This window comes from Sporothrix brasiliensis, assembly GCF_000820605.1.
Source record: "Sporothrix brasiliensis 5110 chromosome Unknown Cont18, whole genome shotgun sequence".
Taxonomy (NCBI): domain Eukaryota; kingdom Fungi; phylum Ascomycota; class Sordariomycetes; order Ophiostomatales; family Ophiostomataceae; genus Sporothrix; species Sporothrix brasiliensis.
The window spans coordinates 1,508,951-1,536,160 of NW_024467137.1; the positions used below are offsets into that span (position 1 = coordinate 1,508,951).

General features: G+C 55.8%; 8 protein-coding genes across 8 annotated transcripts; 3 read left to right on the plus strand and 5 right to left on the minus strand.

The window, feature by feature from the left end:
* Positions 1–1,634: 1,634 nt before the first annotated feature.
* On the plus strand, positions 1,635–3,317 carry SPBR_01583 (uncharacterized protein; the record flags this gene model as incomplete). Its single annotated transcript, XM_040759893.1, has 3 exons — positions 1,635–2,148; positions 2,226–3,118; positions 3,285–3,317. 3 exons carry the CDS (start codon positions 1,635–1,637, stop codon positions 3,315–3,317), a joined length of 1,440 nt encoding a protein of 479 aa, XP_040619426.1.
* A 2,998-nt stretch (positions 3,318–6,315) lies between these two features.
* Positions 6,316–6,843, minus strand: SPBR_02080 (large subunit ribosomal protein L26e; the record flags this gene model as incomplete). The annotated part of the gene is made up of 2 exons (XM_040760389.1): positions 6,316–6,710; positions 6,825–6,843. The coding sequence occupies 2 exons, from the start codon at positions 6,841–6,843 to the stop codon at positions 6,316–6,318; spliced, it is 414 nt and encodes a 137-aa protein (XP_040619427.1).
* A 927-nt stretch (positions 6,844–7,770) lies between these two features.
* On the plus strand, positions 7,771–9,978 carry SPBR_01415 (uncharacterized protein; the record flags this gene model as incomplete). Its single annotated transcript, XM_040759726.1, has 1 exon — positions 7,771–9,978. The coding sequence occupies one exon, from the start codon at positions 7,771–7,773 to the stop codon at positions 9,976–9,978; it is 2,208 nt and encodes a 735-aa protein (XP_040619428.1).
* A 664-nt stretch (positions 9,979–10,642) lies between these two features.
* On the minus strand, positions 10,643–11,628 carry SPBR_01901 (uncharacterized protein; the record flags this gene model as incomplete). The annotated part of the gene is made up of 2 exons (XM_040760211.1): positions 10,643–11,242; positions 11,359–11,628. The coding sequence occupies 2 exons, from the start codon at positions 11,626–11,628 to the stop codon at positions 10,643–10,645; spliced, it is 870 nt and encodes a 289-aa protein (XP_040619429.1).
* A 2,051-nt stretch (positions 11,629–13,679) lies between these two features.
* Positions 13,680–15,979, minus strand: SPBR_01396 (cupin domain containing protein; the record flags this gene model as incomplete). Its single annotated transcript, XM_040759707.1, has 4 exons — positions 13,680–13,795; positions 13,897–15,519; positions 15,589–15,791; positions 15,903–15,979. The coding sequence occupies 4 exons, from the start codon at positions 15,977–15,979 to the stop codon at positions 13,680–13,682; spliced, it is 2,019 nt and encodes a 672-aa protein (XP_040619430.1).
* A 748-nt stretch (positions 15,980–16,727) lies between these two features.
* Positions 16,728–17,891, plus strand: SPBR_01821 (ribonuclease H2 subunit A; the record flags this gene model as incomplete). The annotated part of the gene is made up of 1 exon (XM_040760131.1): positions 16,728–17,891. The coding sequence occupies one exon, from the start codon at positions 16,728–16,730 to the stop codon at positions 17,889–17,891; it is 1,164 nt and encodes a 387-aa protein (XP_040619431.1).
* Positions 17,892–18,261: 370 nt separating this feature from the next.
* SPBR_01335 (protein SEY1) lies at positions 18,262–20,951 on the minus strand (the record flags this gene model as incomplete). The annotated part of the gene is made up of 2 exons (XM_040759646.1): positions 18,262–20,767; positions 20,854–20,951. The coding sequence occupies 2 exons, from the start codon at positions 20,949–20,951 to the stop codon at positions 18,262–18,264; spliced, it is 2,604 nt and encodes an 867-aa protein (XP_040619432.1).
* A 1,124-nt stretch (positions 20,952–22,075) lies between these two features.
* On the minus strand, positions 22,076–22,922 carry SPBR_01969 (uncharacterized protein; the record flags this gene model as incomplete). The annotated part of the gene is made up of 2 exons (XM_040760278.1): positions 22,076–22,794; positions 22,862–22,922. The coding sequence occupies 2 exons, from the start codon at positions 22,920–22,922 to the stop codon at positions 22,076–22,078; spliced, it is 780 nt and encodes a 259-aa protein (XP_040619433.1).
* Positions 22,923–27,210: the final 4,288 nt, after the last annotated feature.

Here is a 27,210-nt window from a genome sequence, read left to right on the forward strand (position 1 = left end):
CAGGGGCTCCCACGATTGGCTACTAGGCCACGGAACTCCCCTGGCGCGCATTTCATACTCGCTCGGAGTCACGTGAACATGCGACAGGGGTCAAACGTCAACAAGTCGAACGCATCGCATCACGGCGATTGGGTCGTTTCTGTCTGAACAAAGCATTTCATCGAGACTTGTACTTGTCGTATCGAATTTGTTCCTGCCATTTATTTACTTAAAGTGTCACGTATTTGCTTTCTAAGTATTACCTCAAAACTTGGCAATCAAGCGATTCGAAGCTGACAACATCTGGTCCCAACCAGGCCATGATTCAAGTGAACAGTATGCCGGCCCAAAGCGACTCTTGACAATCAAAAACAGGCCTCACTCGCTGTTCCAAGTTGATGTCCGCAGTGTAGGCTCCGTGATGGCACAATGTGGCTGTCTTCGTATGGCTCACGTGCCTGCAACGTCACAGCACCTGTGGCCATCCGCCTCACTATTTGACTATTAATTTTGGAAAGACGCAGAAGTCACGGAATCAAGGAAATAGCAGCTATAGGGCACGTTGGCGAGCACCTTCCGTCTTGCCATTCCGGCGCTTGGGTGCTTCTCATGCTAAAGTCAGTCGGAGTGGAGTGCGCATTAGGAAGGCACGATCGCAACTTGGACACCTTCTGTTCGTTCCTTCCGAACCTGTAATCAGCAGCCATGCTACCCGCAACAGAGGCAACCATCTCATGGCTTCTAGCGTCGCTCTGCCACTAAACACGCTCTTTCCTCTTGTCGTCTTGCGCCTTCTCTTCCTGTTATGATGCTTGCTATCTTGACCACTTTGTTCACTGTTTAACGTGGCCAGGTCCACAGGCTCTCTCATTGTGTCTATCGCAGCTTCCCAGGCCAGACAAAGACAACAAACAGACCGTCGTGGGGCCAAGGAAAGTTGTTTACCTGGAACACTCAGTCTAGCAGCCGCGACTGGTCGTCCTGGGGCAGCTCCTGTACATCGCCCTGCATTTATGTTTTCCCCTCCCTCTGTGCGATTTTCTCCCCATCTTCATCCTCACTCTTCCTCACCATCGACATCCGTCTCCTTGTCGCCCCTTTTTTGCTCAGATTCATCCTTGTTGTACAGTGCACGCCCTTTCTTGGAACTTTTTTGACACGAACACGTGTATGTCTACTGCTTGCGCCGTCTTGCCCCTGCATCTCCCTCAACCTTCAACCTCCTGGAGAGTCATCCAACAAGAACAACACCTAGCAATCAGCCAACCGTCTCGCCCTCCTATCAGCTTGCTCGTGCAACACGCGTCTCGTGTTGGCTACCCAGCATCTGTCCAGGCACTTCGACCTGATTTTGCTCCAATTCGGTAAGCCTTTTTGGCTAACGCTTGTGGTGCTGTTTCCCGTCAATCCCCCCCTTCTCCCCTTCTCCAATCTTTGTCGTCGTTCGTACAGGGCTACTGTTTGTTTTTATGCTTTACGTTTTGTTGCTTCTTCCATTTCTGTACGTTTGTTTTCATGTCCCTGTGGCTTATGCCTTTCTTCTTCCTCCTGTATTTGAATCCTGGCATTTTGAGGCTGGAAAGTAGTAAGTTGCAACTTGGTCTCGTCACGTTCAAGTCTACGTCACCATCACGCCTTTACCAAAGCCTCTACAAATGGCATCTACCACGTCCAGCAAGCGCGCCAAGAGACTGGTTAACAAGCTGTCGGAGTTGCAGTACCACGATCGGGAGTTGACTGGTCCCATCTGCCTCTCTATTAAACACGATCTGCGGAGCAGCAAGTATTGCAAGCTTGCGGAGGTCTTTCCCGGCCCAGACACCGTGCTGGACATTCCTGTAGCGCGTGGCAGTGCTCGGAAGTTCATCCTTTCTCAGCTTGAGGCCCAGAAACTGACAAACCAGGAAACATCCGTCGTCTTTTTCAGCCCTCTGATCCGCTACATTGTGTCCTGCCTTCCCCCTGTTCGCGGAAAGTGGCCACCCACAACTGCAACTATTTTCACTTGGCACTGCTTCCGGACGCACCGAACGTTCTGCATATTCGCCTTTGTCGACTGTACCACCACAATGCCATCCTACAGGTACACAGCTCAGCAGCTGCTCGAGCTCCGGGCGTTTGGCATACCGATGTCACTTGAGGATGCGCCCCAGAAGGGGGTGGATCGCGGTACGCAGGCAAATGGAAATGTCTCAACATCCGCGGGCGTTCCAATCCAAAAATACCACCGCTAACCACCAATGCAGGCCTTCAAACGGGATCCGCGGGTCGTCAGAGTGGTAGTGAATCTCGCGAATCTCGCACGCTTGGCCGTTTCCACAAATACAGGCCGTTCCATACCCAGCAGTCAAGCACAGCGCGCTCTCGAATTGATTTCCCTGGTGCGCCCGATGAGATTGTCTATGTCACACGGCAGCCACGCCGTGAGGCTACGACTGGCAATCCGGCCGAAATGGAATGGCGATATCGTGGCAGGGTGGGCTCCGAAGCTACGTCGGCCGAGCCTCTCTCTGCGCCGACCGGTATCAATGCTCAGCAAAGCGAGGGCTTTCAGCGGTTCTACAAAGCTGTCATTTCCCCTACACACGTTCGAGTCACTGCTGGTGGCCGCATTGTCCCTAACACGCGAGGCACCTCGCCCATGTCAAAGCGCCCCAAGGACAAAGGAGATGAAGGTGATCTTGCTAAAGATGTCAATCCGCCGCCGGATGACCAGACGCAGCGGGTCCCCGATGGCCCATACTTAGCTGGACCGCACCCATCCAACTTGCCGCTGTATGCTTTCCCTCCCCACCACCCATTCTACCCGCCGTTCCCAGCTCCTATGCCTAGAATGTCGATGATGCCGCTACCCTTGGGACTCGCGATGCCTGGTGGGTTTCCGTTTCCTCCTCAACCAGGGCCACCAGGCACTGCTTCTGAGATGCTCCTGCCGGAGGCCGAGAAGAATTTTGCCAAGGAAAATGTGCAAAACGGCAATCACAGAGAGTCATCGAACTTCAAGACACCGGCGTTTGACAAAACACGCGAGCATCCCATGCGCATGCCCTCCGAGCAGCTTGATCGTACGAAACCATTTATTGTCAATGGCCAGGTGGTGTACCCCTTTGCGCCTCCAGCTGTTCCGCCTCATATCGCGGTAGGTCCACCTTCTCAGATTCCCTCCGGGTTTCTTGGAAATCCCAACTTTCCTCTCGCCTTGTTCCACGGGTCTCTCATGAGTCCATCGCAGGCCGGGATGAACCACTTGTTTAATTCACCCCTGGGCTTCCCAATTCTTCCCGGGCCGTTCCAGGCGCCTCAAGCGAATCCAACGCATCCTGGTCCATCTGCCGTGACAAATGCTGGTTCAGTTCCATCGTCGGAAAATGCCCCACAGCTTCCCTCGGCCCCCCCTATATCGTCAATCCGACCAAGTGAAATAAGCAGGAAGCAGATCGAGATGCTTCGGGGTTCTTTGAAATACCACGAAGACCAGTTGCTTTACAACAAACACCAAATTGACGAGAAGGAGATGGAACGAACCATTCGAATGCTGCAATCCCAGATTGACAGATTCGAAGCCTTGAACCAAAACCAGCTTCGTTTTGAAGAAAACCACTATCCAAAGAAGGAGCCCATTGCAGCTGAAACAAATGGACCAGAGCGTCGCGCTATCGATCGGGCATCTCGTTCAAGTGCCTCCATGCAAGGTACAGTGAAGCATGTCTCAAGCAGCACTAGACGTTCACACAGCATTCGCCACAAACAAGTCCTCAGAAGGAAGGAACCTCTCTTTCATCTGAATCCTGTTGACCCATCATTTGCACTGTCTGATCCCATCAAAAAGTCGACCCTTCCTATCAAGGCTGCACTTGCACCCCCGTTTGAACCTCGCTCTTTGGCCATCGCAGAAGCGCAAGCTCCTCGTGTTCGAGGATCGTTCCAGTGGGACGGTGCGTCTGTCGACGAGAGCAGTGCTGTCGACCAAAACAATGATGCCCGCGCCTACGGAGTCCGGGGTCTAAGCCATGACAAGAAGCCATCTGTTGTCACAACTAACAACAAATCGGACTTGTCAAAGCCGTATCTGGTCGGCACCCTTCCAGCCGGCATTGATCCCCAACATGTACGAGACAGCGACTACGTCTATGAGCGAGAACTTACTCATGACGAGACCCGCTCACGGTATTTATTCTGGGGAAGGGCGCCGTCCTTCACGCGCAAAGGCCTGCCTAAGTTTGACGGAAAAGACTTTTACCCCCCTTCTCCTGCCAACGACGCAATCGGCGATAGTCCACCACCCCCTTTATTGGGCCGCCATGTTCCCATTGGTGACCCCGATGTTGACTATTACACGGGGGCTTTCCAGCCAAAGGTTACCCAAGCTTCTCAGGCGGGCAACCCCGGTCGGTATGCATCCGAGTTTCGAAGAGAAAGACAGAAGCCCGTCAAGGTCACTCTGGTAAGAGGAACCGTTGTCCCGTATAACTCATCCAACTCATGACACTTTTGACGTTATTCTGTTCCTAACATGTTCTCGTGGTTGTTAAATTCAGAGGCGTCCTGATTCGGACGCGCTCGAAGACCGGTCGCAGGTGAACGACAAGAATCCCAAGGGTTTCGAAGAGGCACCAAAGGACGTCACTCAGGGTAGAAAACAGGATACGCAGGCTAATAATACAAGGTATGCTCAAACATGCCAGTGCCTTCCCACTGCAGAAACACAAACGCATCTAACACTTTGTCTGCCAAGGTCCAAGATATTGCATACTGTCCTGAAACGGAATATCTCTACCAATAGCGAGGTATTGCCGGGTGCTCTCACATCAGCTACCGTGCAAGGTGTTCTTCCTCAATACTCAACTGGTTACGACAGTCTGGTGGCTGCGTCTCTGAGCTCGGTCCACTCGTCGCCTGTGGCACTAGGTCGTCTCTCGCCAATCAAGTCAGATGATGGCAGCAGTATCTTCATCACCCCGGCATCGAGAAGGATTGGAGAGAACCGACCGCCGCCAGAGAGTGTCGGGCCCACCTCCCTTGAGCAGCAGTTCCAAAAAAGAATGACACTCGTCGAAAGCAACCACGATGTCAGTCCTTGGGACAACCTCTGAACTTGGAGGACGCTTCGATGTACGCAGTGTCGTCGACTACAGTTTTGTTACTCTGTAACGTGGGCCATGCAGCGGCTCCTCATCATTGAAGCATGTACATTGTGTTTTATTTTTGCGATTCATGTATTCTCTTTTTTTTTAACTTTCTTTTTTTTCTCCTTTACGGTGAGGGACATGCCGCATTTGTTTAGAGACGGGATTTGTCGAAACAGACGACGAAGAGGGTTTCCCTGAGGTGCATCCGCGAGACCGTCGGTCACATTCAGTATTGTTTACCGCCGAGAAGAGGGTTATCTGGTACTCGTTATTGGCCAAAGAAGGGCATATTTTTATTTACTTTGATATCTGATTAGTGTCAGGCAGCCCAGTATGTACCATAGCAGATAGTTACATTTTGAGCCTGCAGCCATTTCGCTATGTTTTACCCAATCAAACAAGCATTTACAGACAACTGCAAGCACATACTGGTGCGCGCCAATATCTTTGCAAATTGGCAATGGGTGTAGAAAGGACACAAGATAGAGTACGTTGGAACAGTCCAATTGTTCACTATGCGTGGCACTTTGCAGACCTTGCCCCATGGTAAACCAGACTACCTCGCAGTATGTTTTTCGACACTACATGACTGCATGTTGAGCGTCGTACGAATAGTTACGAGACTACAATGACCATTATGGCCAAGTTACTACTAGCTGCTACGACAACATTCAAGGTCACCTCGCATACGTTGGAATCATCTTCGGGAGAGCCTCCCATGGATCATTTCACAGTGGTCGTGGGGAACGTGAAATGGCCATTGGTAAAAAAAAATGTCTTTCATTGATGGCGAGTGCTTTTTTCTTCCATCCTCTTTCCCGAGGCGGCTCCATTTGTTTTCGCTCGCCTCCCAAAAACCCTGCCCAATATATCCATAAAAAGGACGAACGAGAATCAAAAGCGAGCGAGAACAGCAACGTGGCGAGACATTGGCGTCTCGTTGGTGGGTCTCGTCGGTTTTGGTGGGTATGTAGCGGTACAGAATGAAGGATTCGAAAAAGAAACAGGCATGATGTGTCCATGTCCTGGCCCGTTGGTATGGGGCTGTGAGAGAGGTGAGACCAATTTTGCCTGCGTCCTGGATGTGTTGTGATGTTTCGAATTTTTTTGTGAGGTTGCTTTCTTTTCCTTTTATTTTCGAGTGTGCTAAACGCCTCGCTAGGTTGTCGACTACGTGGGAACGAGTAATAAGAGAAAATCGATCCGCTTAGTTGGCATCCTCCTTGGCCTTCTCGCGCTGCTCACGGCCGGCCTTGATGCGGGCCAGGATGCTCTCCCGGTCCTTGTCAAGCTTGAGCTTGGTGATGACGACGTTGCTGGGGTGGATGCCCAGGGGGACGCTCTGGCCGGAGGCCTTGTCGCGGGTGACACGCTCGACGTGGATCACGTACTTGAGACGGTAGACCGACGTGACCTTGCCCTCCTTGTCCTTGTTGGAGCCGCGGACAATGGTGACCTCGTCGTCCTTGCGGATGGGGATGCTGCGGACGTTGTACTTCTCGCGCAGCTCCTTGCTCAGGGGAGCGCTCATGATGTTGCGGCGCACGCTCGAGGGAGCGCTGAAGTGAGCCTTGCGCGACTTGCGGCGCGAAGAGTGGATGGCTGGAGAGACAAAAAAATTCCATGTTAGTCCAAATACAAAAACAAGACAAAAACGGCGATCGAGAAACAGTTCGAACGAGTCGATGCAGAGCGTGTTTCGGGGGAAATGCGTACAGCTGCTAGCCTTGGCCATTGTGTCGGATTGTGGGAGGTGATGGGCGGTTGAGGTCGAAAATAAAAAGAGTGTCGTGGTCGTCGTGAGATGGCAGCTGGAGAAAAGTTCGCGGTCGAGATTGGGAAATTTTTGGGAAGACTAGAAAAATGCACAAAGTGGGAATTTTTTGTGTGGGAGCGCAAAAAACGAGCCCCACCCAGCAGCCCTCTCCACCTTACTCATTGGACGGGTCACGTGTGAAACTCCACGCTTAAAGTGGCAGAATAAAAGCGGTCACATCAAGGCTATCTGTCCCGATTAACTAATTTCACGTGACAATTCGTACCGAAGTCACCTACGTAAGTGTTCCTTTGTTCCTGGCCTGTTGGCCCATAAGAAAATGGGGAAACGACGCGGTTGGACAGTTGGACGCTAACGACATGCATGGAAACGCCTCCTTTTTCGAAGCTTTGATTGTGCTGGCCATCATTTTCCAACGTACAGCATACCAGCGATACCGTGCTTCTCGACACTCGTCCCGGACACTCGACCATCACAAGAGACGGCGACACTGGTGCGACACCTCTGAGCTTCCTGCTTTACTGCATTGAGAGGCCACTATTTAGATTCTCCGTTTCTTTGTTTCTTTTGCTTCTTTTGTTTGTTTGCTCTCCAGAACATCCGTCTTCGATCGTCACCTTTGCGACATCCGTCTTTGCGTCCATCATGAGATAGGTGGTCTTCTGTCCTCCTCATCTGCATCCTTCTCTTCTCTTCCCGTCATTCGTTTTCTATATCGTGCCTTTTCCATTGGAGCATTTTGCCTCTGTTTTTCTTTTTTCTTTTTTTCATTCCAGCGGCACATCCATCTCTTTGTAACAAGATTCATCGCCCGTCCCCGCGATCTCGAATCCACAAATAACAAACGGACCTGTACCATCGATTGCGTCCTGACGACGTCCTGCCATGCCGAAGCAGTACGTTCTTTTTGGGCGGCTGCTGCCGCCCATCACAACGCGGCGCATCACCATCCTCATCTCGGCCGTCTTCATCTTCGCCGTGTTCTCCGTCATCTTCACGCTTCCCAGTGCCGTGCCGACCGGCCCGAGCCTGTCCAAGTTTGCCGACCACAAATTCTCCATCCCACAGTTCAAGTCCCACCCGCAATGGACGAACAAATGGTCCAACTCCCTCAACCCTTTCCGCCCCAAATCGCACGCTCCGCCGCGCCAAAAAGACGACTCCCACGAGGACTCGGCCTGGTTCTCCGACTGGAAGTGGCTCTCGACGCCCTTCTCCTCCTCCTTCACCCTCGACGAGAGCCGCGCGCTGCTGCCGCCCCTGCCTGACCGGCCTCCCATCTACTGCTACTACGACACGGCCATTGAGCGCGATAGGAAGCTGGCCGATTCGGAGAGTGCGCTGCTGCTGACGTGGCGCCGGGCCTGGTGGGCGCAGGGCTTCCGTCCCGTGCTCCTGAGCTCGGCGGAGGCCATGAACAACCCGCGGTACAAGGACGTGCAGCAGCTGAAGATTACGCCTGGTGCCAAGGCCGACATCATGCGCTGGCTGGCCTGGGAGAACATGGGCGGCGGTCTGCTGGCGAGCTACCTCGTGCTGCCCATGGGGCCCCGCACCGATCCCTTGCTGTCTTTCCTGCGCCGTGGCGAGTACCCGGCGCTGACCCGCTGGGCCGGCCTGAGCGATGGCCTGTTTGCCGGTAGCAAGGAGGAGATTTCCAACGCGATCAAGCTGGTCCTCTCCAACCCGACCATTGTCAACGCCGAGACGTTCCTGGAGGCGATTCCGCCCGTCACCGACCTGCCGCCGGTGAAGGCTGCTCCGGCGGCCGCTGCTGGTGCTGCTGGCGCTGCTGGTGCTGCTGGCGCCGCCGCCAAGCAGGCTGGTGCGTCCGCGGCGGCGGCCGCTGCTTCAGCTCCTGCCAAAGCCGCCCTTCTTGGTGCGGTCCCTGTCCAGGCCGCTCCCCTTGCGGCCACCTCCCCGTCGCCTCTTCCCGCTGGCCAAGCAGCCGTCCCCGGCCAGGCGGCGCCTCCTGCCAAGAAGGTTGCCGCGCGGGCTATCGACCCGGCCGGCGCCGTGGGCGGCATGGTGGCGGACGATCACAACGACATGAAGGCCAGGACCAAGGACTATCCCTTTATCGTCGACGATACGCCTTCCGCCATTGCCTTTTACGACACCCAGACCGTCGCCATGAAGTACATCAAGGTCGGCGACATGATCCACCGTGACCGGGCCGACGGACTCGCCAGCCTCAACCAGCTCATCAACGCCCATCTCCACATCGCGTGGCAGAACCTCTTCTCGTCCGGCATCGCCGTCCTGAAGCCGCGCGCCGAGCACACGACGCAGATGATTGAGGCGGCCACCGATCTCGCCAACCGCCTGGCGCAGTGCTCCGTATCGCCGCTCGAGGCCTCGTGCCCGCCCAACATGCCCAAGTGCGAACCCTGCGTGTCGCGCCAGCCGATGCGCGTCCGCACACCACCGACCTACCGGAACACGTCGACGCTCTACACCATTGGCACGGTGCCGCACCCGTACACCTTCCAGTCCGTCGCGCACAAGCAGGGCGCCGTCGACGTTGCGTGGCTGCGCCGCAAGTCGCACCGGGACGCCTGGCTCTTTGACATTACCAAGGAGCTGCTCGGTACCGGTGTCTCGGGCGGTGCCCGCGTGCTCCGGTTCAAGCGCGCCGTTGCCGGCGAGTTTGCCGAGGGCCACACGCTCTGGATCTCCGCCGAGCAGCCGCTGCCCACCGACGTCGACTGGCACTTTGGCTTTGCCATCCCGGCCCAGGGCCGGGGCATCAAGAAGGGCGAGTCCAAGACGCCCGTACCCGGTCCCGAGCGCCTGCCACCCCCGCAGCACGACAAGGACGACGGGCCCGTGGCGTCGCCCGATGCGCTGGCCAAGGAGCGCGACCTGCTCGCCAAGGCTAAGAAACTTGGCGTCAGCAAGAGCAAGAAGGACGTGGCCGTGCGCAGCGCCGTCGAGGCGTGGAACCTGGCCGACACGGAGGCCTGGAAGTTTGCGCGCGCGTACCTGGCGCGCTCCTACAAGGAGCGGGCCACGTGGGAGAAGGAGGAGGCCAAGTACTCGGGCGGTGCCGGCAGCGAGCTGGGCCGGCGGGACGGCGGCATGTTCTCGTAGGCGGCATATCCGCTCTCGGTCAGTTTTGCCTCTTCTGCCTCTTTTGCCTCTTTTGCCTCTTTTGCGGCTGCTTCATCTCTCTCTTCTGCTTTCCTGTATAGGCTTCTTTTTGTTTTGTGTATCCTTTTTATCCTTTTGGGACGGCTCCAAGCGGTGTTATATGGTCCTTATGACGGGCAGGGCGCATCTTTGTAGCCCACTTTAACTTTTTTTTTTTCTCCCTTTTTTCTTGTTTCGTTCGGTTTGTTTGGGAGTTCTGGGACAGAACTGATTTTAGATAAATACGTTGCTCGATAAAAACATAGCAATAAATATAATAAATACCACGTTATAAACACACCCGAATAAGTATTTGCTTTGTTTGACATATTTAGGAGGTAAATTCAAAAAGTAAATAAATGTGAATTTTTTTCATTTGTTAGTCCCTAGTTATAGATTTGTTTTATATGTTGCATAACAAAATTCGACAGGACCATAGATGTTGAATCTGAAGGCCAAAATAAATACAAAATGAATATCAAACATCAAGAGAGCATGCCCTGGAGCCTGGGTCTGGCCAGGCAAACCATGCTCATAGATCAAACCACTACCCCATAATCTTCCGCCCTGTACGATGCACACCTTGTTCTACCTTTGCGTCCCGCGTACCCCTCCGCCCACCCTTTTACGCACGCTCGGCAGTATCGCCACCCAACTCGCCGCCCAGCTCCCGTGACGACGTTCCGTGGCGAGCTTCATCGTTGGGGACCGGCTTGCTCACGCCGTTGGTGCCATTGACACCATTGGTGGTGCCGTTGGTGCCGTTGCTGGTGTGGGCCTTGCCGTTCGTGGCGAGACCGCTGCGGTGCGCGGCCAGCGCGCGGCGGGCAGCCTCAGTGGCCTGGTCAGCCTTGTGTAGGGATTCCTCGGCGCGGGCCAGCTCCTCCTTGAGCGCCTGCTCAATGGCAGACGGGGCGTTGGCAGCCGCGGCGGCGTGCGAAGACGTGCCATTCTCAGGTCTTGCCGTCTTCGACTGCTGCTGCTTCTGCTGCCTCTGCTCGTTGAGGAGCTCCCAGATGTGGCCGTTCAGCCACAGACCAGCCAGCTGGTCTTGTGTCATGCTGCGAGCGCCGCTAATGCGGCCGCGGCACGAGGGCGTGCCGCAGAAGCACGTAAAGGGCTGGGCCATGTCCCACTCGGTAGAGGGATAGAAGAACGTGAGCTCGTCGCCGGCCTTGAGGCCCTTGGGGCCGACCCAGACGTTGCGGCTGGAGGTATCGAAGAGCTGGAGAAGCACAAAAGGAGGTCAGTTCAAACGAAGCTCCAGGGACATGAAAAAAATAAATAAATAGATAAACAGCCAAATACATAAAAACACGACAGCTCTCCAATCATACATACCAGAGATGGCTCGCAGGAGTGGTTAATGTACAGGAGATCGCTGTTCAAGTTGATGTGCTGGTTGCGGCCAACCTGGACAGTGGCGTATGTGGCAGCGGCGGCGGGAGTGACCGGCGGGCTGGCCATGGGCGCGAAGAGCGCAAAAGGGGGCAGGTCGACGCGGGAAATGCTCTTTGTGGTGAACTCGCTGTCGCCGTTGGAGCCGATGAGCACTTCCTGGATCTCTGGGTGGGAGGGCTGCACCCAGTGGGGTTTCAGGGGGGCCGACATTGCGTATGTTGGGGATGGGACGGGGTATCTCAGAAGGCAATATGGCAAACCGAAGATCTGGAAATCTGGAAAACTAAATCAAAAGCCAAAAATGAAGCAATTCGTAAATCCAACGGTCGTTGTCGTGTCTCGAAAGTCGTGCCAGTTCCGGTTATGGACTGACTCTATGCTGTCTTTGTAAAGGGAAGTGGTTGCTTTGTTGTGCGGCTGCAACTGTTTGCTCGTGTATGCCTCGATTGGGAAATGTCCCGTGTTATTGGAGAAAACAGCAAAATGCAAATGGAGAGGCCAGAGAGAGTATGGAGAAAAGTTCAAAAAAGAAGCAGAAAAAAGGAGAGAGAAAAGAGAAAAAGCAGAAAGAGAAACAAGAAGCAAGAACGTCTAAAGCGATCGAGACAAGCCGAGCAGAGAGGCAAGAGCGACCCTCGCGCCGAGCTACTAGAGCCACGGGTACTTTGAGGCGAGGCAAAACACATCAGTGAGGGGTGGAGAGACGAAAAAGGACTCCAAATGAACTCCGAAATGCACCAAAAAACCGGGGTGCCTTACACTGGGCAGATGTCTTAGCGCTCAGAGCTTACAAGACCCAACGATGGGCTGGCTTAACTGTCGTCAGGCCCGCACGCTTCAGCTAACCTTCTCCGGCATTGTTAGCCTCTCTTCTTTCCTGTAGTGAGGTGAGAGGGCCGCGCCTTCCCTGCCCTACCACAAATGTAGGTCGCTTGTCCGTTCTTTCCAAGCCGGCCGGTTCCGCCTAACGCATATTGGGTGCGTTTCGCGCCTTCTGTCCGTCATCGTATTTCCAGGTTTTGGCAGTTTGGTGGCTGTTGGCGGGCGCCCTTTGGTTGTTCGCAGCTTCCTTTGCTGCGGGTTTCTCGTCTCGCTCCAACTCACCTGCTCCTTGCTGCTAAACCGCTGTGTCTTTCTATGCATGCTTGTCTTCTTGTACGTCGCGCCTTCCTGCTGCGTCGCTCGTCAACTTCCATATGTCCGTGGCAGACGTTGGCGGAAGCGGCGAACGGGTTGCAACGCGACCCACCAAGCGAGGCACATGCTTTTCCAGAGGCGTTTAGACTTTGGTACAAAGGGCAGGTGGTGTGCAGTAAATTGTACTGCACACACTAATATAGTGAGACATATGTGCGCGCACAGCGTCGGAACAACCTCCTTGAGATGACAATGGCAGGGCCATTGAGTGGACCTGTATTTCGTAGAATCGAAAATAAAAATAATAACGACATGCAAACAAGCAGTCACGGCGCCCCCTTTTGTCACTTCTATCCCGAGGTACGTTATGGAGCACAACGCCGCAGAAAGTATATTGTGGTTCCCGCGGCAAAATGACCAGCAGGATTGGCCCCAGAATAAAGACAAAAAAAGCCAAGGAGCAGAAAATGGCTCTTTTGCGTTCGACCCCGTAAAACGCAGCTTATAGCTGTGGAGGAAGCTCCAGAAATCGCCAGAAGACGAGGCAGATAAAATTGGATGAAGCGTGGATCAATTGGCCAATCAGAGGACTCGCTCGGTCTGTATATGTGGGTCTCAATTTGTTGAGTGACAGCTGCGAGTTACAGGTCGTCGCATGCTTATTTTATGTCTGCCGTACCGTTTTGTCCCGTGGCGTGAGTGAGCTGCACCTTGGCTGCAAGTCATTGTGCGTCGTGCCGTGTGCTGTATTGGACTGCGCAAAAGGCGGCTATTTCACACGCGACAAATTACAATTCGGGATCGAAGAACCTACATAAAGACGAGGTTTGGCCATGGAGAAAAAAAAAGTAATTTTTGGTGACGCCAGAAAATCGATATAATAGAAAGGAAAGAAAAATGAGGAAAAAAAAACAACATAAAAACGTTGCAAGTATACCCCGAAACCAAAGATAGACAAGGTGTCAAATAACATAAACATCGCGGATAACTGCGGTGCTCCTCTCGCACAATCATACAAGTCCAGGGAAGATAACAGAAGCAAGGCGAACCAAAAGCTAGAAAAGAACACCAGATAAAAGGGGAGAACGCATAAGATGATCATCCATCTGCCACGGCCGGGCCACTTATTGATTTCCTCGGTCGTCTTCGTCCAGCTCGACGGGCGCCAAAATCTCACAGCCTTGTGCGAAGAACACGCGGGCCGGGTAGTCCTTGTCGTTGGTGATGCTGTAATAGTTGCCTGTGTTGGTTAGCATGGAAACGGGGCAAATAAAAAAATAAAAAAATAAAATAAAAATTGAAAGGGGAAAGCTTGTGTGCCGGCCAGTGCGACTAGCTTACCTCGCGGGACGGACCACATGCCACCCTTGGCAATGCGGAACTCGGACTCGTTGACCTTGACCAGGACATGGCCATAGTGCACAAAAAATGTCATGTGCATCTTGCGCGAGTTCTTGAGCTTCTTCTCCGACCCGGGCGGCATGTCCACCATGCCTGTGCCAAAGAACGGCAAGCTCAGCGTCTTGACGAACCGGAAGGTGCCGCCGCGCACCTCGTGCGTCTGGATCGCCGCGTCCGACAGCGCAATTTCGGCCGACGTCATCTCCACGTTTTGGCCAAGTGCCGGCGGATCCAGCTCGTGCTCCGGGTACCACACCACTATGTCGCCAGACACCTTACCCGGATTCGCCTCCCATGCGTCGCGGTCGGGCTCGTTGTCACCGCCGTCGGCGTCGCCCGTCGGTCGCCGCTTGCGGCCGCGCTTTGCGCCACCACCACCACCACCACCACCACGCCGGCTGCCGCCCGGGCCGTAGCTACGGGGCAAGACTTCTTCGTCTACGCGGACAATGTCCTTGATCGTGGGCAGCAAGAACTTGCTGTTGTTCGTCTTGCGGCCGAAGCCGTCCTGCTGCACGTCGTTGGGGTCAAACTCCACATGCTCGTTGCGCCAAAAGGCCAGCGGGCGGAACGAGCTGCGGCCCGAGCGGGTTTTCACCAGGTCGCCACTGCCCTCCGCAACCTCCCGCCGCCGGACCACCAAGCCGCGGCTCTTTGGTAGTGGCGGCCCGCGCGGGACGGCGGCGGCTGCTGCTGTCGCCGCCCCCACGCCAGACGACTTGCGCTTCCGGCCCCTCTTTTTCGGTGCCGCATCGTCGGCGGGCTCTTCTGGCTGCTCCTCCGGTTGTGTCTCCTCGTCGGCCGGTGCGCGCTTGGCCACCGCTGCTGCTGGTCGTCCCCTTGGCCGGCCCTTGGGCTTGGGCGGGTCCTCTTCCGCACCTGCTGCTAAACGCCGGCGTTTTGCGTTTTGCGCCCCGTCTTCGGTATCTTGTGTAGCTGGGGCTGGTGCTGCGGCGGCTGGCCGTCCTCGCTTCTTGGGAACAGAGCTGGGAATTTGTTGCGGGCCTGGGGGTAGTTTCTTGGAGGCTGCTGGCGACTTGGTAGCGGGAGACTTGCCCTTTCCTGGCGGTCTGCCAGCGCGCCGCTTGACTTGTGCAGCCGGACGCGCCGGCAACTCTTCCTCGAGCGGTTCGGGATCCACGTTTTCGTCGTAGCTGTCCGGCCCGCCCACAATCTGCATGGAGTCCTCGTCGCCGTGGCCGCCTTGGAGAATGTTACTCTCTTCGTCGTTGTCCTCCTCCTCGTCCTCCAGCAGGTGCTGGCGCCGCGCGTTGGCGCCAGCGGGGGGCGCAAGCGTAAACGGCCGGCGCTGTGCAGAGGCCGCTGTGTTCTTGCCGTAGTCGAGGCGCCGCTTTACCGGCTTGCTGGGGCTGCTCGTCTGGTGGATGGTATTTGCCGAGGGCGACGATGGCGGGCGCAAGAGCGGGTTTTGGCGGATCGCAGCAGTCTTCTTGGACGCCGAGCCGCGCACAGCAGGTGAGCCAAAGAGTGTCTTGGCGGGCGACCTGCGCGCACCGAATGCGCCTTGACCGTTAATCATAGCCGCAGGGTCTAAGCCCGAGCCTATGCAAGGAGACAAGCGTCAGCAGGTTGCGTTTCGGGGAAAGAGGGGCATTCAGTGAATTCTCTTACCAGTTGTGAGGTCCATGGGCGCCTCGCCATTCTCATCGTCGTCGTCGTCTTCGTCGGCTTCCTCCCCTTCCTCCTCATCATCTTCCTCCTCCTCGTCGCCATTGTCCGAGTTTCCCTTGGCTGGTGACGAAAAGATGTCGTCAATCGGCTCCATACCATGCTCGTCGCGCACGCCGGTGTCGCGTAGTGTTACGCCCGTTTTCCTGAGCCCCAATGCTGTCAGCGACCGTAAATAGCATCTTGCAGATTCCGCCCCTCCCCCCGCCCCTCCTCCTCCTTCCACAATACATGCGCAACAAGCATCCCAGCCTTACCGTCCGCGTTCGCCGAGCTTGTAGATGTGCTCGCTGGTCTGCGTTGAGCGCCGGCCGCCGCCCCGTGGAGGTGCCATTGTTGTGAAGCTCTGCTGTTGGGACAAAACAGAGTCTCTTTGTCGTCGTGATCGTCAAGGGTGGCGATGGTTCGGTGGTCGGAAGGCCGATGCTCGATTGTGTCGCGTCGCAGGATACGCGTCAAAAGCAAAGCGGCGGGTCGTGTGGAAGGTTATCGTGGGAGCTGTTCAATTGCGTCCAAACACGTTCTCTGTCCTGTCTGATTTGTGTCCGAATAACGAGGAGTGCGAGATTGTAAATCTGAAGCTCGGTGGTGGCTTCCGTGGAGAGAGCCGGTCGCGACTACCTTGTTATGTTTAATGCAAGGTCTCGCGGGAAAGAGAGAAAACATCCACCTTGTCGCACTTTCCTCGCATGCCAATGTTGGGCGCTGTCCGCACACCACTTTAGCCAGGGCCGCCTGTATGCCAGAGCGTCAGCTGGGGCAGGTACGAGGCGCCAGCGCGGCTGATTGGCTGGAGTGCTGTTGCGGGAAGGTACCTAAAAACGCGTCTGCTCTTTGGGGCATTCTCCAGCGCAACGCGTCTCCCTCTGCGCGCCAACTGCCTTATCGATAACAGTTGCCCAAAGGGGCATCACTTTGGACGAACAACCTCCACATCACAATGCGAAGAAACAGCCTGCCAGTTCATACCACAATCGACATTGACGCCACTGCGCATACACACGTACATTCTGTCAGGCATACGAAACGGCTTCTTATTTTCGGCTGAACCTAACACCCCGCCCCGCGCCTCTCCCATGACCATGGACGACGACACTCAGATGACTGAGGAGGACGCCGTCTTCGAGACGACATCGGGCGAGTTTGTGCCGCCTTCAATCGACGAGCATGTCCTGCTTTCGGGTGCATCATACTCCCACTACTCCCCAGTTCCGTCCTGCCTCCTGGCACCAACAGCGCATGTGACCAACGACGCCACAGACGGCGACGCCAACGGCGGCCCATTAGCCGAGGCGGTCCCGTGTGTTCTGGGCGTCGACGAGGCCGGACGTGGTCCGGTGCTCGGCCCCATGGTCTACGGCGTCTTTTATGCCCCCGTGGACCTGGCCGACGCTCTCCTGCGCGGCGAGGCGCCCGATGCCGACCGAGACGCCGTGACTGGCGCCCCGCACCGCTTTGACGACTCCAAGGTCTTGTCGGCGGCCGTCCGGTCGACGCTCATGGCCACCGTCTGCCGCAGCGGCTCCAAGCTGCACAGCAACTGCGGCTGGGCCGTGGAGCTGCTGTCGGCGCGCGACATTGGGGCCGGCATGATGTCGCCCACGGCAGCGGCGGGCAACCTCAACGCACAAGCCGCCGAGTCGACCGTCGGCCTCATCCGCGGGGTCCTGGCGCGCGGCGTGCGGGTGACGGACGTCTATGTCGACACCGTGGGCCCGCCGGCATCGTACCAAAAGAAGCTGGAGCGCTACTTCCCCGGCCTGCGAATCACGGTGTCGAAAAAGGCCGACTCCCTGTACCCGTGTGTGTCGGCGGCATCGGTCTGTGCCAAGGTAACGCGCGACGTGGCGCTGGAAGTGCTCTACAAACGGTATGCTGGTGCGCTGGCAACAACGGAAGGCGCAGCAGGTGCCGCAACCACGCCCAGCTGGGGCTCGGGCTACCCGTCCGACGCCCGGTGCACGACGTGGCTGCGGCGCAACATGCACCCGCTGTTTGGCTGGGGCCCCGAGTGCCGCTTCAGCTGGAGCACGGCCAAGGACATGCTGGAAGACAGCAAGAAGAATGGCGGCGTGCAGGTGGACTGGCCCGAGCCCGACGAGGACACGCCCGACAACGAGTTTGCGGTGACGCGGATGACGGACTTTTTTACTGCATCAGCGGCGGCCAAGAACGCTGACGATGAGGATGTGGTGGACGAGCTGGGATCGTGGTTTGGCCAACCAGTCGGGACGGAGGTCTTCTAGTATCGATGCTAGGGTTTGGGCGTAAGGCGTTCTTGGGGTCTTGGCCTGGGTTTGATTTTTCCGTTTGTGCATCCAAATGTGATTTATTTCCTCTTTGGCGACGTGCGCTTTTGGAATGGGAGTGAATTTGTGTGTATTATTGAGACACCAACGGATACATATGTGTACAACCAAGTCATTTCATACCAATTAAAACAATGCAACATGGAAATCGCTGTGCCACGCCGTTCTGGTCCAGCACCGTCCCTCGTCTCCATCATGCCATGTGCCCAACCGGTGTCGTCCCATGTATGTCTCATTTTTATGTAGCTGTAAAGAATAGTTGTAAAGAATACTAGAATTCGGAAAGAATCGGTGCATCAAAAATAAATCAGATGTCGTCGTCGTCAATGCGTGTCGTCGTGTTTTGCCTCCGTCCACTGGAGTTGAGCGTATCCATGTGGATGTTGTCGCTGCTGCTGCTCGTGCTGTCGCTTCGAGCCGGCATGGCCAGAGCCTGGCGCGCGGAGTCGTTGTTGTTGATAAAGTCGCGCAGCTTCTGCTTGCCAATCTCGACGGCCTGGTTCGATGCCGCGTTGGCCATCTGCATCATGGGGCCGAGCAGAGACAGGCTGTACGCGACATAGGTGCCGCCCGCAAAAATGGCCAGCAGCAGGAACAAGAAGGGGTTCCGCAGCACGGCAAGAATCTCGTTCCAGCCCAGCATGAGCAGGATGCCGTAAAAATACAGGGGCACCTGCGTGATGCCGCCCAGAGCGCCGCGCTTGGCCTCGACGTACACGCCGTCGGCCGTCTTCTTGAAGCGGATGACGAGGTCCTGGCGCTTGCTCTCGCTGAGCACGGTCATTTCCTCCTCAAGGCTCTTGCCCTCCTCTTCGTCGACGCCGCCAATGGGCGTCAGGTCGTCCTCGTCCTCGGGCTCGACGCCGGCCGGCTGGTTGCCGATCCACTCGGGCAGGTCGGGCGGCGCAATGGTGGCAGCCAGGCGGAAGCGGGCCAACAGCGGGATGAGGGTGAGCGTGGACTCGCGCGCGCGCGTGTAGATGCCCTCAATGTCGTCGCTGGGCCGCCAGATGCGCGGCACGCCAGCGTCGTCGTAGCGGAACTTGTCCTCAAAGTTCTCCCGCAGCTTGAGGAGAATGTTGCCTTCCATGACCTCCTCGTCAATTCGCTCGCGCAGCGCCACCCAGCTCTTGCGCCGCAGGCGCCACAAGCCGATCTGGACCTCGGCCTCGCTGGCATCGAAGCTCTTGGCGCGTTCCGTGAAACGGTCTTGCGCCTCCTCAACGATGCCCACAAACACCGTCCAGACGCGGTCCCACAGGTCCTTTTCAGAGGGAGGCGCGTTGGCACTGCTGATGGATGCAGAGGAGGATGCCGACACGTCGGGTGCGCCGCCGCCCGCGCGACCGGAGCCCAGCTTGTTGAACTCGAGCCCCACCGCATCGCCGAGACGCGACTTGACCCAGCGCTCCACGCGCGTGGCCAGACGGCGCATCTCCTCCTTGCGCAGCTTGCCGCTGACCTCGTCGAGCTCCTTCTCAAAAAGCAGGTACTGCGGCTTGAAGTTGGTCCAGGCGACCTCGGGGATAGCCAGACCTTGGGCCTCCGTCTTGAAGGTCTTGAGCGCCTTGGCCTTTTCGGTCTCGACAATCTCGGCAAATTCGTAGTTGCCGCCAGCCTTTTGGCCGGCCTTGACGGAGCTCGTCACCGCCTCGGTAAACGACGCAACACCGGCCTTGTGCGACGCAGCCAGCTGGCCCTGGTACAGCGTCTTGAGACGGCCGTCCACCTTGTCGCCCAGTTCCGCGAGCTTGCGCGTAAAGACGCCCTTGTGGTAGCGGCCGGCCTGCGTCTGGAACAGCTCGAGACAGGCGGCACGTGATGCGGCACCGGCAGTGCCAAGGCCGGCCAAGACGACGGATCGGCCCAGCCGCACACTGTCGGCCTGCTCCTGCTCGAGGGGCAGGATGGTCTCGTCAAAGACGACGAGGGCCTCGCGCGCAATCTCGTCGCAACGAAACTGGGCAAGCAGCTCCTGCTGGGTGGGCAGGTCGAGGTCCTTGTTATTGACAATCTGGTCCCAGACACCCTCGGCGTAGACGGAGAAGCCGTCTGCTGGTATCCGGCGGTGGTACTCGGGCAAGAAGACGCCGCCGACAAACTCCTGGTCGGTCGTGGAGCGGTGGCCGGCGACGAAGCGGCGGCCGAGGGTATCGACTTCGGTGACGAACTTGTCGGGCTGCAGGATCTTGTGGGGCAGGGCGGCAAAGGCAAAATCAAAGTAGTCGTCGATGGTGGCGTTCTCGAGGCCGGCGGGCTTGGAGATGGAGGACCAGATCTTGGTCAGGTCCTGCACCAAGGTGTTGCGCAGGTTGGACAGCGGGGTGTTGCCGATGAAGTCGCGAATGACAAAGAAGAGGAGGGAGCGCGGGGTAGCCTGGCGGTCCTTGAGGAACAGCTGCAGGTTGACCTCGAAGACGGTCTTGAGCAGGCCCATGTTGGCGCCCTGGTACAGGCCGACCTGGTGCTCCCAGATGTTGACAATGAGGACCTCGCTGGTGGCGAGGGCAAAGAGCGCGCTCTTGCGCTCAAAGTCCTGGTCCTCGCCACGCTCGCGGCCGTCGGTGCCCTCCACGTCCATGACCAGAATGTTGTCGGCCATGGACCCGGCGCCCTTTTTGTTCTTGGACATCCATATGCCCTTTGTGGTCTGGCGGCGCTCGGACTCGGCCATGACGCTGAACTCGGTGCCGAAGAGGTGGTTCAGCAGCGTGGACTTGCCGGTGGACTGGGAGCCAAAGACGGAGATGAGGTGGTAGTTGAAGCCGGCCTCGGCCACGTGCGTCTTGCGGAGGTAGTCATTGACGTGTGTCCTATGCGATGGAGACGTGTTAGCAGAAGGGCCGCGCAGCAAGCACAAGCACAAGCTCAGGCGACGCGAAGGACCGAGGAGACGCACGAAAAGGCCTTGTCCTCGTCAATGACCTGGATGCCATGGCCAAAGTCCTCGGGCTTCGGCTCCTCGCCGACAGCGACAAAGTGGTTGTTCATGGCCATTGCGAGAAAAGGTGGTTTGATGGGAGAAAAAGGGAGAGAAAGGAAGAGGTTGCGAGACAACGTCGAGGTCAGTCGAGGTCAGTCGAGGACGCGAGCCAGGCCGCGTTTCGGTTCGATGCAGCTCAAGTGTTTTTGTTTGTTTGTTTCCTTTCGGTTTGTTTCCTTTCGAAGTTTGGAGATCACGAGGCAGCTGCTTCCATGATAGGGCTGCCGAAGCTAGAAATCGCGCGAGCTCGTTGTGCGCGTAGAGAGACAATGGAGGCACGCAGGAGTGATGCGAGATGGCCAAGGGTGCACAGCGTGGAGAATGCTCGCGAGCAGGACAGCAAGAAAAGGAGAGAGTGGGTTGCGCTGCGATGTGGTGACGGTGGGTCAGGCGAAAGCTGTCTTTTGTCGGTCGTGCCTACCGTTCTGGCCAATCTCCTTGAAATTGGGTGAGCTTGTGACAGGAAGGTGCGGACCCAACACGCCCCGTGGCCACTGCAGCTGCGCTGGAGCTAACACGGGCCGCTGACCTCGCTGTGCTCCCTGTGACCCCCCTAAAGGAAATGCGACCTGGTGGATTGGAGCGCCGTGCAGAAGCCACGCTTAGTCATCGTCGTTGTTAAGGGACGACGACAGGGACGTCGCAAGGCATCATGATGTTTCCTCCCTTTTTTCAGTCTTATGTCTTGTCTTGTTTCGTTCACGTCTCCTAGGACTAGAAAAATAATTGGAAATATTTTGCATTCCAAAGCTGACACCAACTGGATCCCCAAATCGTCATATGATTTGTTGAAACGTTTATAAACAATAAAAAACGCCTTCCCAACATGCTATGGCCGCAAAATAACCCAACGCCGTGCTGTCATGGTGAGCACCATCGAGATGATGCATAGAAATACGAGTATAAGAAGAACATGAAGGAAAAGAAGCAAAAAGAGACGGTCTGAGAGTGAAGCCAGGTGGAAGGAGGCACGACAAGAAAAGCGTGCCGTCGAAAAGAGACGGATTGCAGATGGCGCGCACCGGCGCAAATTTGCACCTTCCCTCACGGAGCACACGACGTAGCCAAATGGGAGGGCAGGGTAAACTCTTGGCAAGGGTCCACAAACAGAAATATCCTGATAACCCTGGAATCCGCATCAGAATCCCAGGTCGTCGTCCCCGTCGGCATCCGCGTCGTCGCCGCCACCAAAGAGCGCATCGAGATTTGATGGCTCTTCTGCATCTGGCTCTTCGTCTGCGGCGCCGTCCGCCGTGTCTGCCGTGGCGCCTCTTGTTCCTTGTGTCGTATCGTCCGCCGGCTCCTCCTTGACGTTGACGACGCCACCGTCGTCATCTTTGGCGGTGGCGGCTGCTGCTTCGGCGGCCGCCGCTTCAGCCGCCTCCTGCTCCATCTTGGCCTTCTTCCGCTTGCCTGCTGTCTTCGCGTAGGGTCCGCGCTTCTTACCACGGCCGGTTCCGCTGGTCGGCGTAGCACTCGCGGCGGCTCCGCTGGCACTCGGGCCCTCGCCGTTCTTGTTGGTCCCCTCCCCACCCTCATCGCCCTCGCCGAGCTTTGCCAGGTCATTGATGTCGGCCTTGCCCATGTTGCCCTCGCCGATGCCCGGCATCTTGCGCGCGTCCTTAACTTCCTTGCTCATTTCAAACATTTCGCGCACTTTGCCGAGGAAGAGCGGGTTGCGCCGCAGGGCAAACTCAAAGTCTTCATACTTGATCTTCTGGCGACCCGAGTACTGGCCGATGCGGGCGGCCTCAAAGGAGAGGCTCTGGATGAAGTCGGTGGCGATTTCGTCGAGCACGCGCATCGTCTCGGGGAGGGGATCGCGGGCGTCGCCTCCGCCGTACAGGAGCTGGCGAACTGGCAATCGAAAGGCACGGTTAGTTTCGTCACGTACGCAACTGCAGCAGACAAGCCTTCCACTCACGCTCGCCGTAGCCAAAGTTCATCTTGCCGACATTCTTGCCGGCACGCGCTCTCGGCTCCATGATGGGAAGTGGGCGGTGGGCGTGGCCGTGGCGGCTGCGCTGCGGTCATGGGTGGAGGGATAGAAAGACGGTGGTTGTGATGCAGGTGCCCAAGGTAAACTCGTTAGTCGTTTGTTGGTATGCGCGGCTGGAGGTGATGGAGATTTGCTCCAAACCAGACAAAAACACAAAATGATGGTTGAGTCTCAAAAGTGCAGCCGCTTGCTAACGTTGGAAAGTGCGCTAGTTGTGGACCAGGCTGCGAGGGCAGGAGCTCTCTCGCGCCACAGCCTAGCGCCTTCCAGCCAATCGTGTTCCTTCCCTGGCCAGACGGCCGCTTGGGACATACGTAGTGCTCAACTCTGGCCTGCATCCAGAATCCAAAATCGCCAAATCGCCAAATCGCCAAAGACCAACGTGTTGCCAACGAACAGCCCGACACACTCTCACCATCTCGCAGCGTCACTGATCCCGTCCTCTTTTTCTGTACTGGCCATTGATCCCCCCGTCACAATGGTGAGCGATGCATCCCCCCGTCCTCCCCGACGCCGACTTTTAGGAGCCTTGCTAACCCCCTTTCTCCTGTCCTCCAGTCGGCCCTCTTCAACTTCCAGTCGCTGCTTCTCGTCATCCTCCTTCTCATCTGCACCAGCGCCTACGTGCACCAGATCTTTCCGAGACTGCTTGACAGCCGCAAGCATGGGTATGTCCTTTCTAGCCCGGCGGACGGCGTCGCCATTCTCATTCGAATAAAAGCGCTAACAGACCTTTTTTGAACAGCCTGATGGGTATCTTCTGGAAGTGTGCACGGATAGGCGAGAGACTGAGCCCGTACATCAGCTTGTGTTGCGTCCTCATGGCGGTTCGTGGACAACCCTCTCGCTTCCTGTAGTTCGCTTCCCACAGTGACCTGTTGCTAACGATATTCCCAATGGCAGGTCTCCGTTTTCGTCGGCAATTAAAACACTCGCCCCGATGACCGAACGACCGAACGACCGAACGACCGAACAACCCAACGACCAAACGACCCAACTCCCCAACGCCCCAACAATCCAAGACGGATTCGAGGCTTTGACCTTACCATTTCGTACCAAAATTTCATTGCAATGAGCGGCTCTTTGTGCCTCTTTTTTATATTTTTATGTATTCTTTTTTTTTTTTCATTGGGAAATAATACGGCGCATGACGGACTGTTTTTTGAGAGTTCTCCATAGCGTGTTTGGCCCAGGACGTTGGGAGAAAAGGTTGCTTTATATTAGCCACGATGGACCAGATGCGGACGAAATACAAAAACATACACTATACTACGACAAGCAACGGTTCACGAACCATGCCCACAGCCTTTTTGTTGCCGAGAACGTGCTGCAAGGGATAGCTTGAAGGAAAAGGAGAACGAGGTTGTTCCTACTCCTTCTTCCAGGAAGGACCTTTGCCGAAAATGTGGAATACAAAATGCAAAGGGAAATTGAAACAATATTTGGACGATACAGACTGTCAATTTTACAGAAAACGCCCCGTCATTAGCACGTCGATGCGGCCGAGGTAGGGGACAAAGTGACGAGGCCCTTCCGGACGGAATAGGTGATCTGGTTTCCCCCAAGGCAGCAGGTTGTCACGATGGCATACAATGCGGTTCGATATGTGCGAGTCCCGACCCATCGCATAACGGAAGACAACTGCTGCGAGGACGCGAGAACGAGAGGCACAATGGCCTTGCCGTGACGAAAATGGGGGACGTGCAATTTCGCCTCGACGCTGTGAGACATCCTCCATGCAGGGCGAACAGGCGAGGCAGGCGAGGCAGGCGAGGCAGGCGAGGCAGGCGAGGCAGGCAAGGCAAGGCACATGAACAAACACTATGCCGTACGACGCCGGAGTACTTCTAAAGGTATTATGATATCGGAGGAGGAGGAGGAACAGGTTCTGTCGCACTGTTGCGTAAAATGACGAGACGCCTTCCTACCCCAGATCATCCTATTGCTGAACCCGATGGGTTCACTTCCTCGTAGCTTCAAAGGTGATTGTAGAATGTCTCAGACGATCCCAGCAATATACGCGCATCCTTAGAGTACATGACGGTATGCATGATATGCATGATATGCAAGAAATACAACAAAATCCATGTCTTGCAAGACACAACCACCATATGTGCTCCCGCCTGTCATATTTTCTTGCAAAAAATGACGAGCTATCGACGCCTACAACTTGTCCAAATCGTGTGCCTTCTCAAAGGACGTCAACAGGCTACGGACGTTGATGGAGAGGACGGATTGGCTACACGACAGTCATTTTTCACGATACGAACAAGCCCGGCATCGGCAAAGAGGCGATCGTCATGCTCCTAACGGGGGGTTCGGAAAGTGACAACTACAGCTGCCGTTGCACGTTCAGCTGCAACATCGGATTGTTTGTTATGCAGATACGGAAAAACATGGAAAGCTTAGGATCTTTGGCACACCATTTTAATCAAACGGTAACAGCTGCACGAGCAGGGGCAAAACAGGGAGCAGAAGCAGCAGCCATGCATAAAGAGGGATCAGAAGAATCAATGTGATCCCTCTGCAATGCGTCTCGTCCCCTGCTGTTTTTTTACTTGTTTTTGTTGTTGTGGACAAGCGATAGCACATTGAAGCATACATCATCAGCGCATCCATCAAAGCGTCCATCAGAGTGAAATTTTATACATGCACCAACCGTTCTTGCCCGAGCTGGTCTTGTCAAGGTTGTAAAGGAAGCAGGAGTCACTCTTGTACAATTCGTACGAGGTGGGAAGAGGAAATGGCACAAAGCAAAGGTTGTCTCTTCGAACATCGTTTGGGCTTTATTTCGCCTTTCCGTTTCCCCTTGCTTTTGTTCCTGATCGCCTCGGATCAGGTACAAAACAGCCTGCCGTGCAGATCATTCGCATGTACCCTTCTCGAACCCGTCGGGCAAAATGTGTGGTAGAATTCAAAGACGCATCGTCCAATAAAATGCGAAAGTGGGGACGGTCCATGAAAGAAGGTAAATAAACGACAACAGAAACGGCACATTGTGCCGCTGCTGGCCGTCACTCTTTTCTGCACTTTTGGCTGATTTTGTATCAAACGAGCCTTGTCGAAATCGAGAGCCTTATGACAGGGGTGTTCTTTTTGTGGTGTCTTTTTTATTTCTGCTTTGTGCACGTCGGTCGGGGTCGTAAAAGAAAAGGCGAATATAAAACGCCAAGACACCAGGACCATGCCTCCTCCGGTTCCGATCATTACCACCACCTCTCTGTCAATCGAGGCAGATGGAAATAAAAGGACGAGCTGCGTCTCAAACCGCATTGCATAAAACGCAAACAAAATTCACGGCGTGGGCGCACGCTGAGCACTCGCTCCCATACCATGTGCCAGCCTGGTCTCGGGATTGATGTACAGAGGAGGGCCACTGCATGGCCTTGTCGCTACCGGATGCTGTTTTGCATTGTGTAGGCGACTGCAACCCAAAAAGCACAGCAGCATAGTCAAGCCCAACACACAAGCGAAGCGCGCACAGGCGATGTGATGCAAGTGAAGCACTGGGGTCGGTTTGGTGTCTGTGTACCCTGCACAGGTTGCATTGGCCTGTAGATGGCCGAGAACACTGTCTACTGTTTACTAGTGATATGCAGCTTTGATGATTGGGCGTTGCCATGCAGCTCGCTTTGTACACGGCAGCTGCGTCTCTGTGAATTCCGACCAATGCTGCAACTTGTTCGGACCTCTAGCAATTCGTTGGCTGCTGACGTTCTGAAAACCGTCGCTGCTCAGCCAGTTATATCTCCGAGAAGGGGAGGGAGGGACAGGCCGGCAACAAAAAGTAACAGTCCCTGTTTGCCTTTCTTCCCTCGCTTGCCTCACTCGCCTCACTTGCTTTGTTTGTATTCTACACGAGCGGTGACGTAGGAGGCTGCTGAAGGAACCGAAATAGAAACGAGGCGCGAGAGTGACGGGCCGGTGCGTAACAGACAAATGCAGCGCCTGCTTCTCACCGCATACGATTGATTCTATGCACAAGAGCGCCTGGCCTGGCCCGAGGGCGCCGACCGCCTCAGCTCGCCCTGCCCCTGCTCCCATACGAGGCGTTCGGATTCTGTAAGCTCACCGTATCCGTCGTACTCTTGCTTACCAAATGACAAATGTATATGTCCAGAGGCGAGCGACAGGGAGCAACGGCAGCCCAAACAAACGCATGGGAGGAGCGGAGATTCTTGTTTTCTCCCAGCCAAGCTCGCACATAAAAGGCAATAGAAAGAGGCCTCTCTTTACATGTGTGTGGCCATGTGTGTGGCTGTACTGCAGATGGG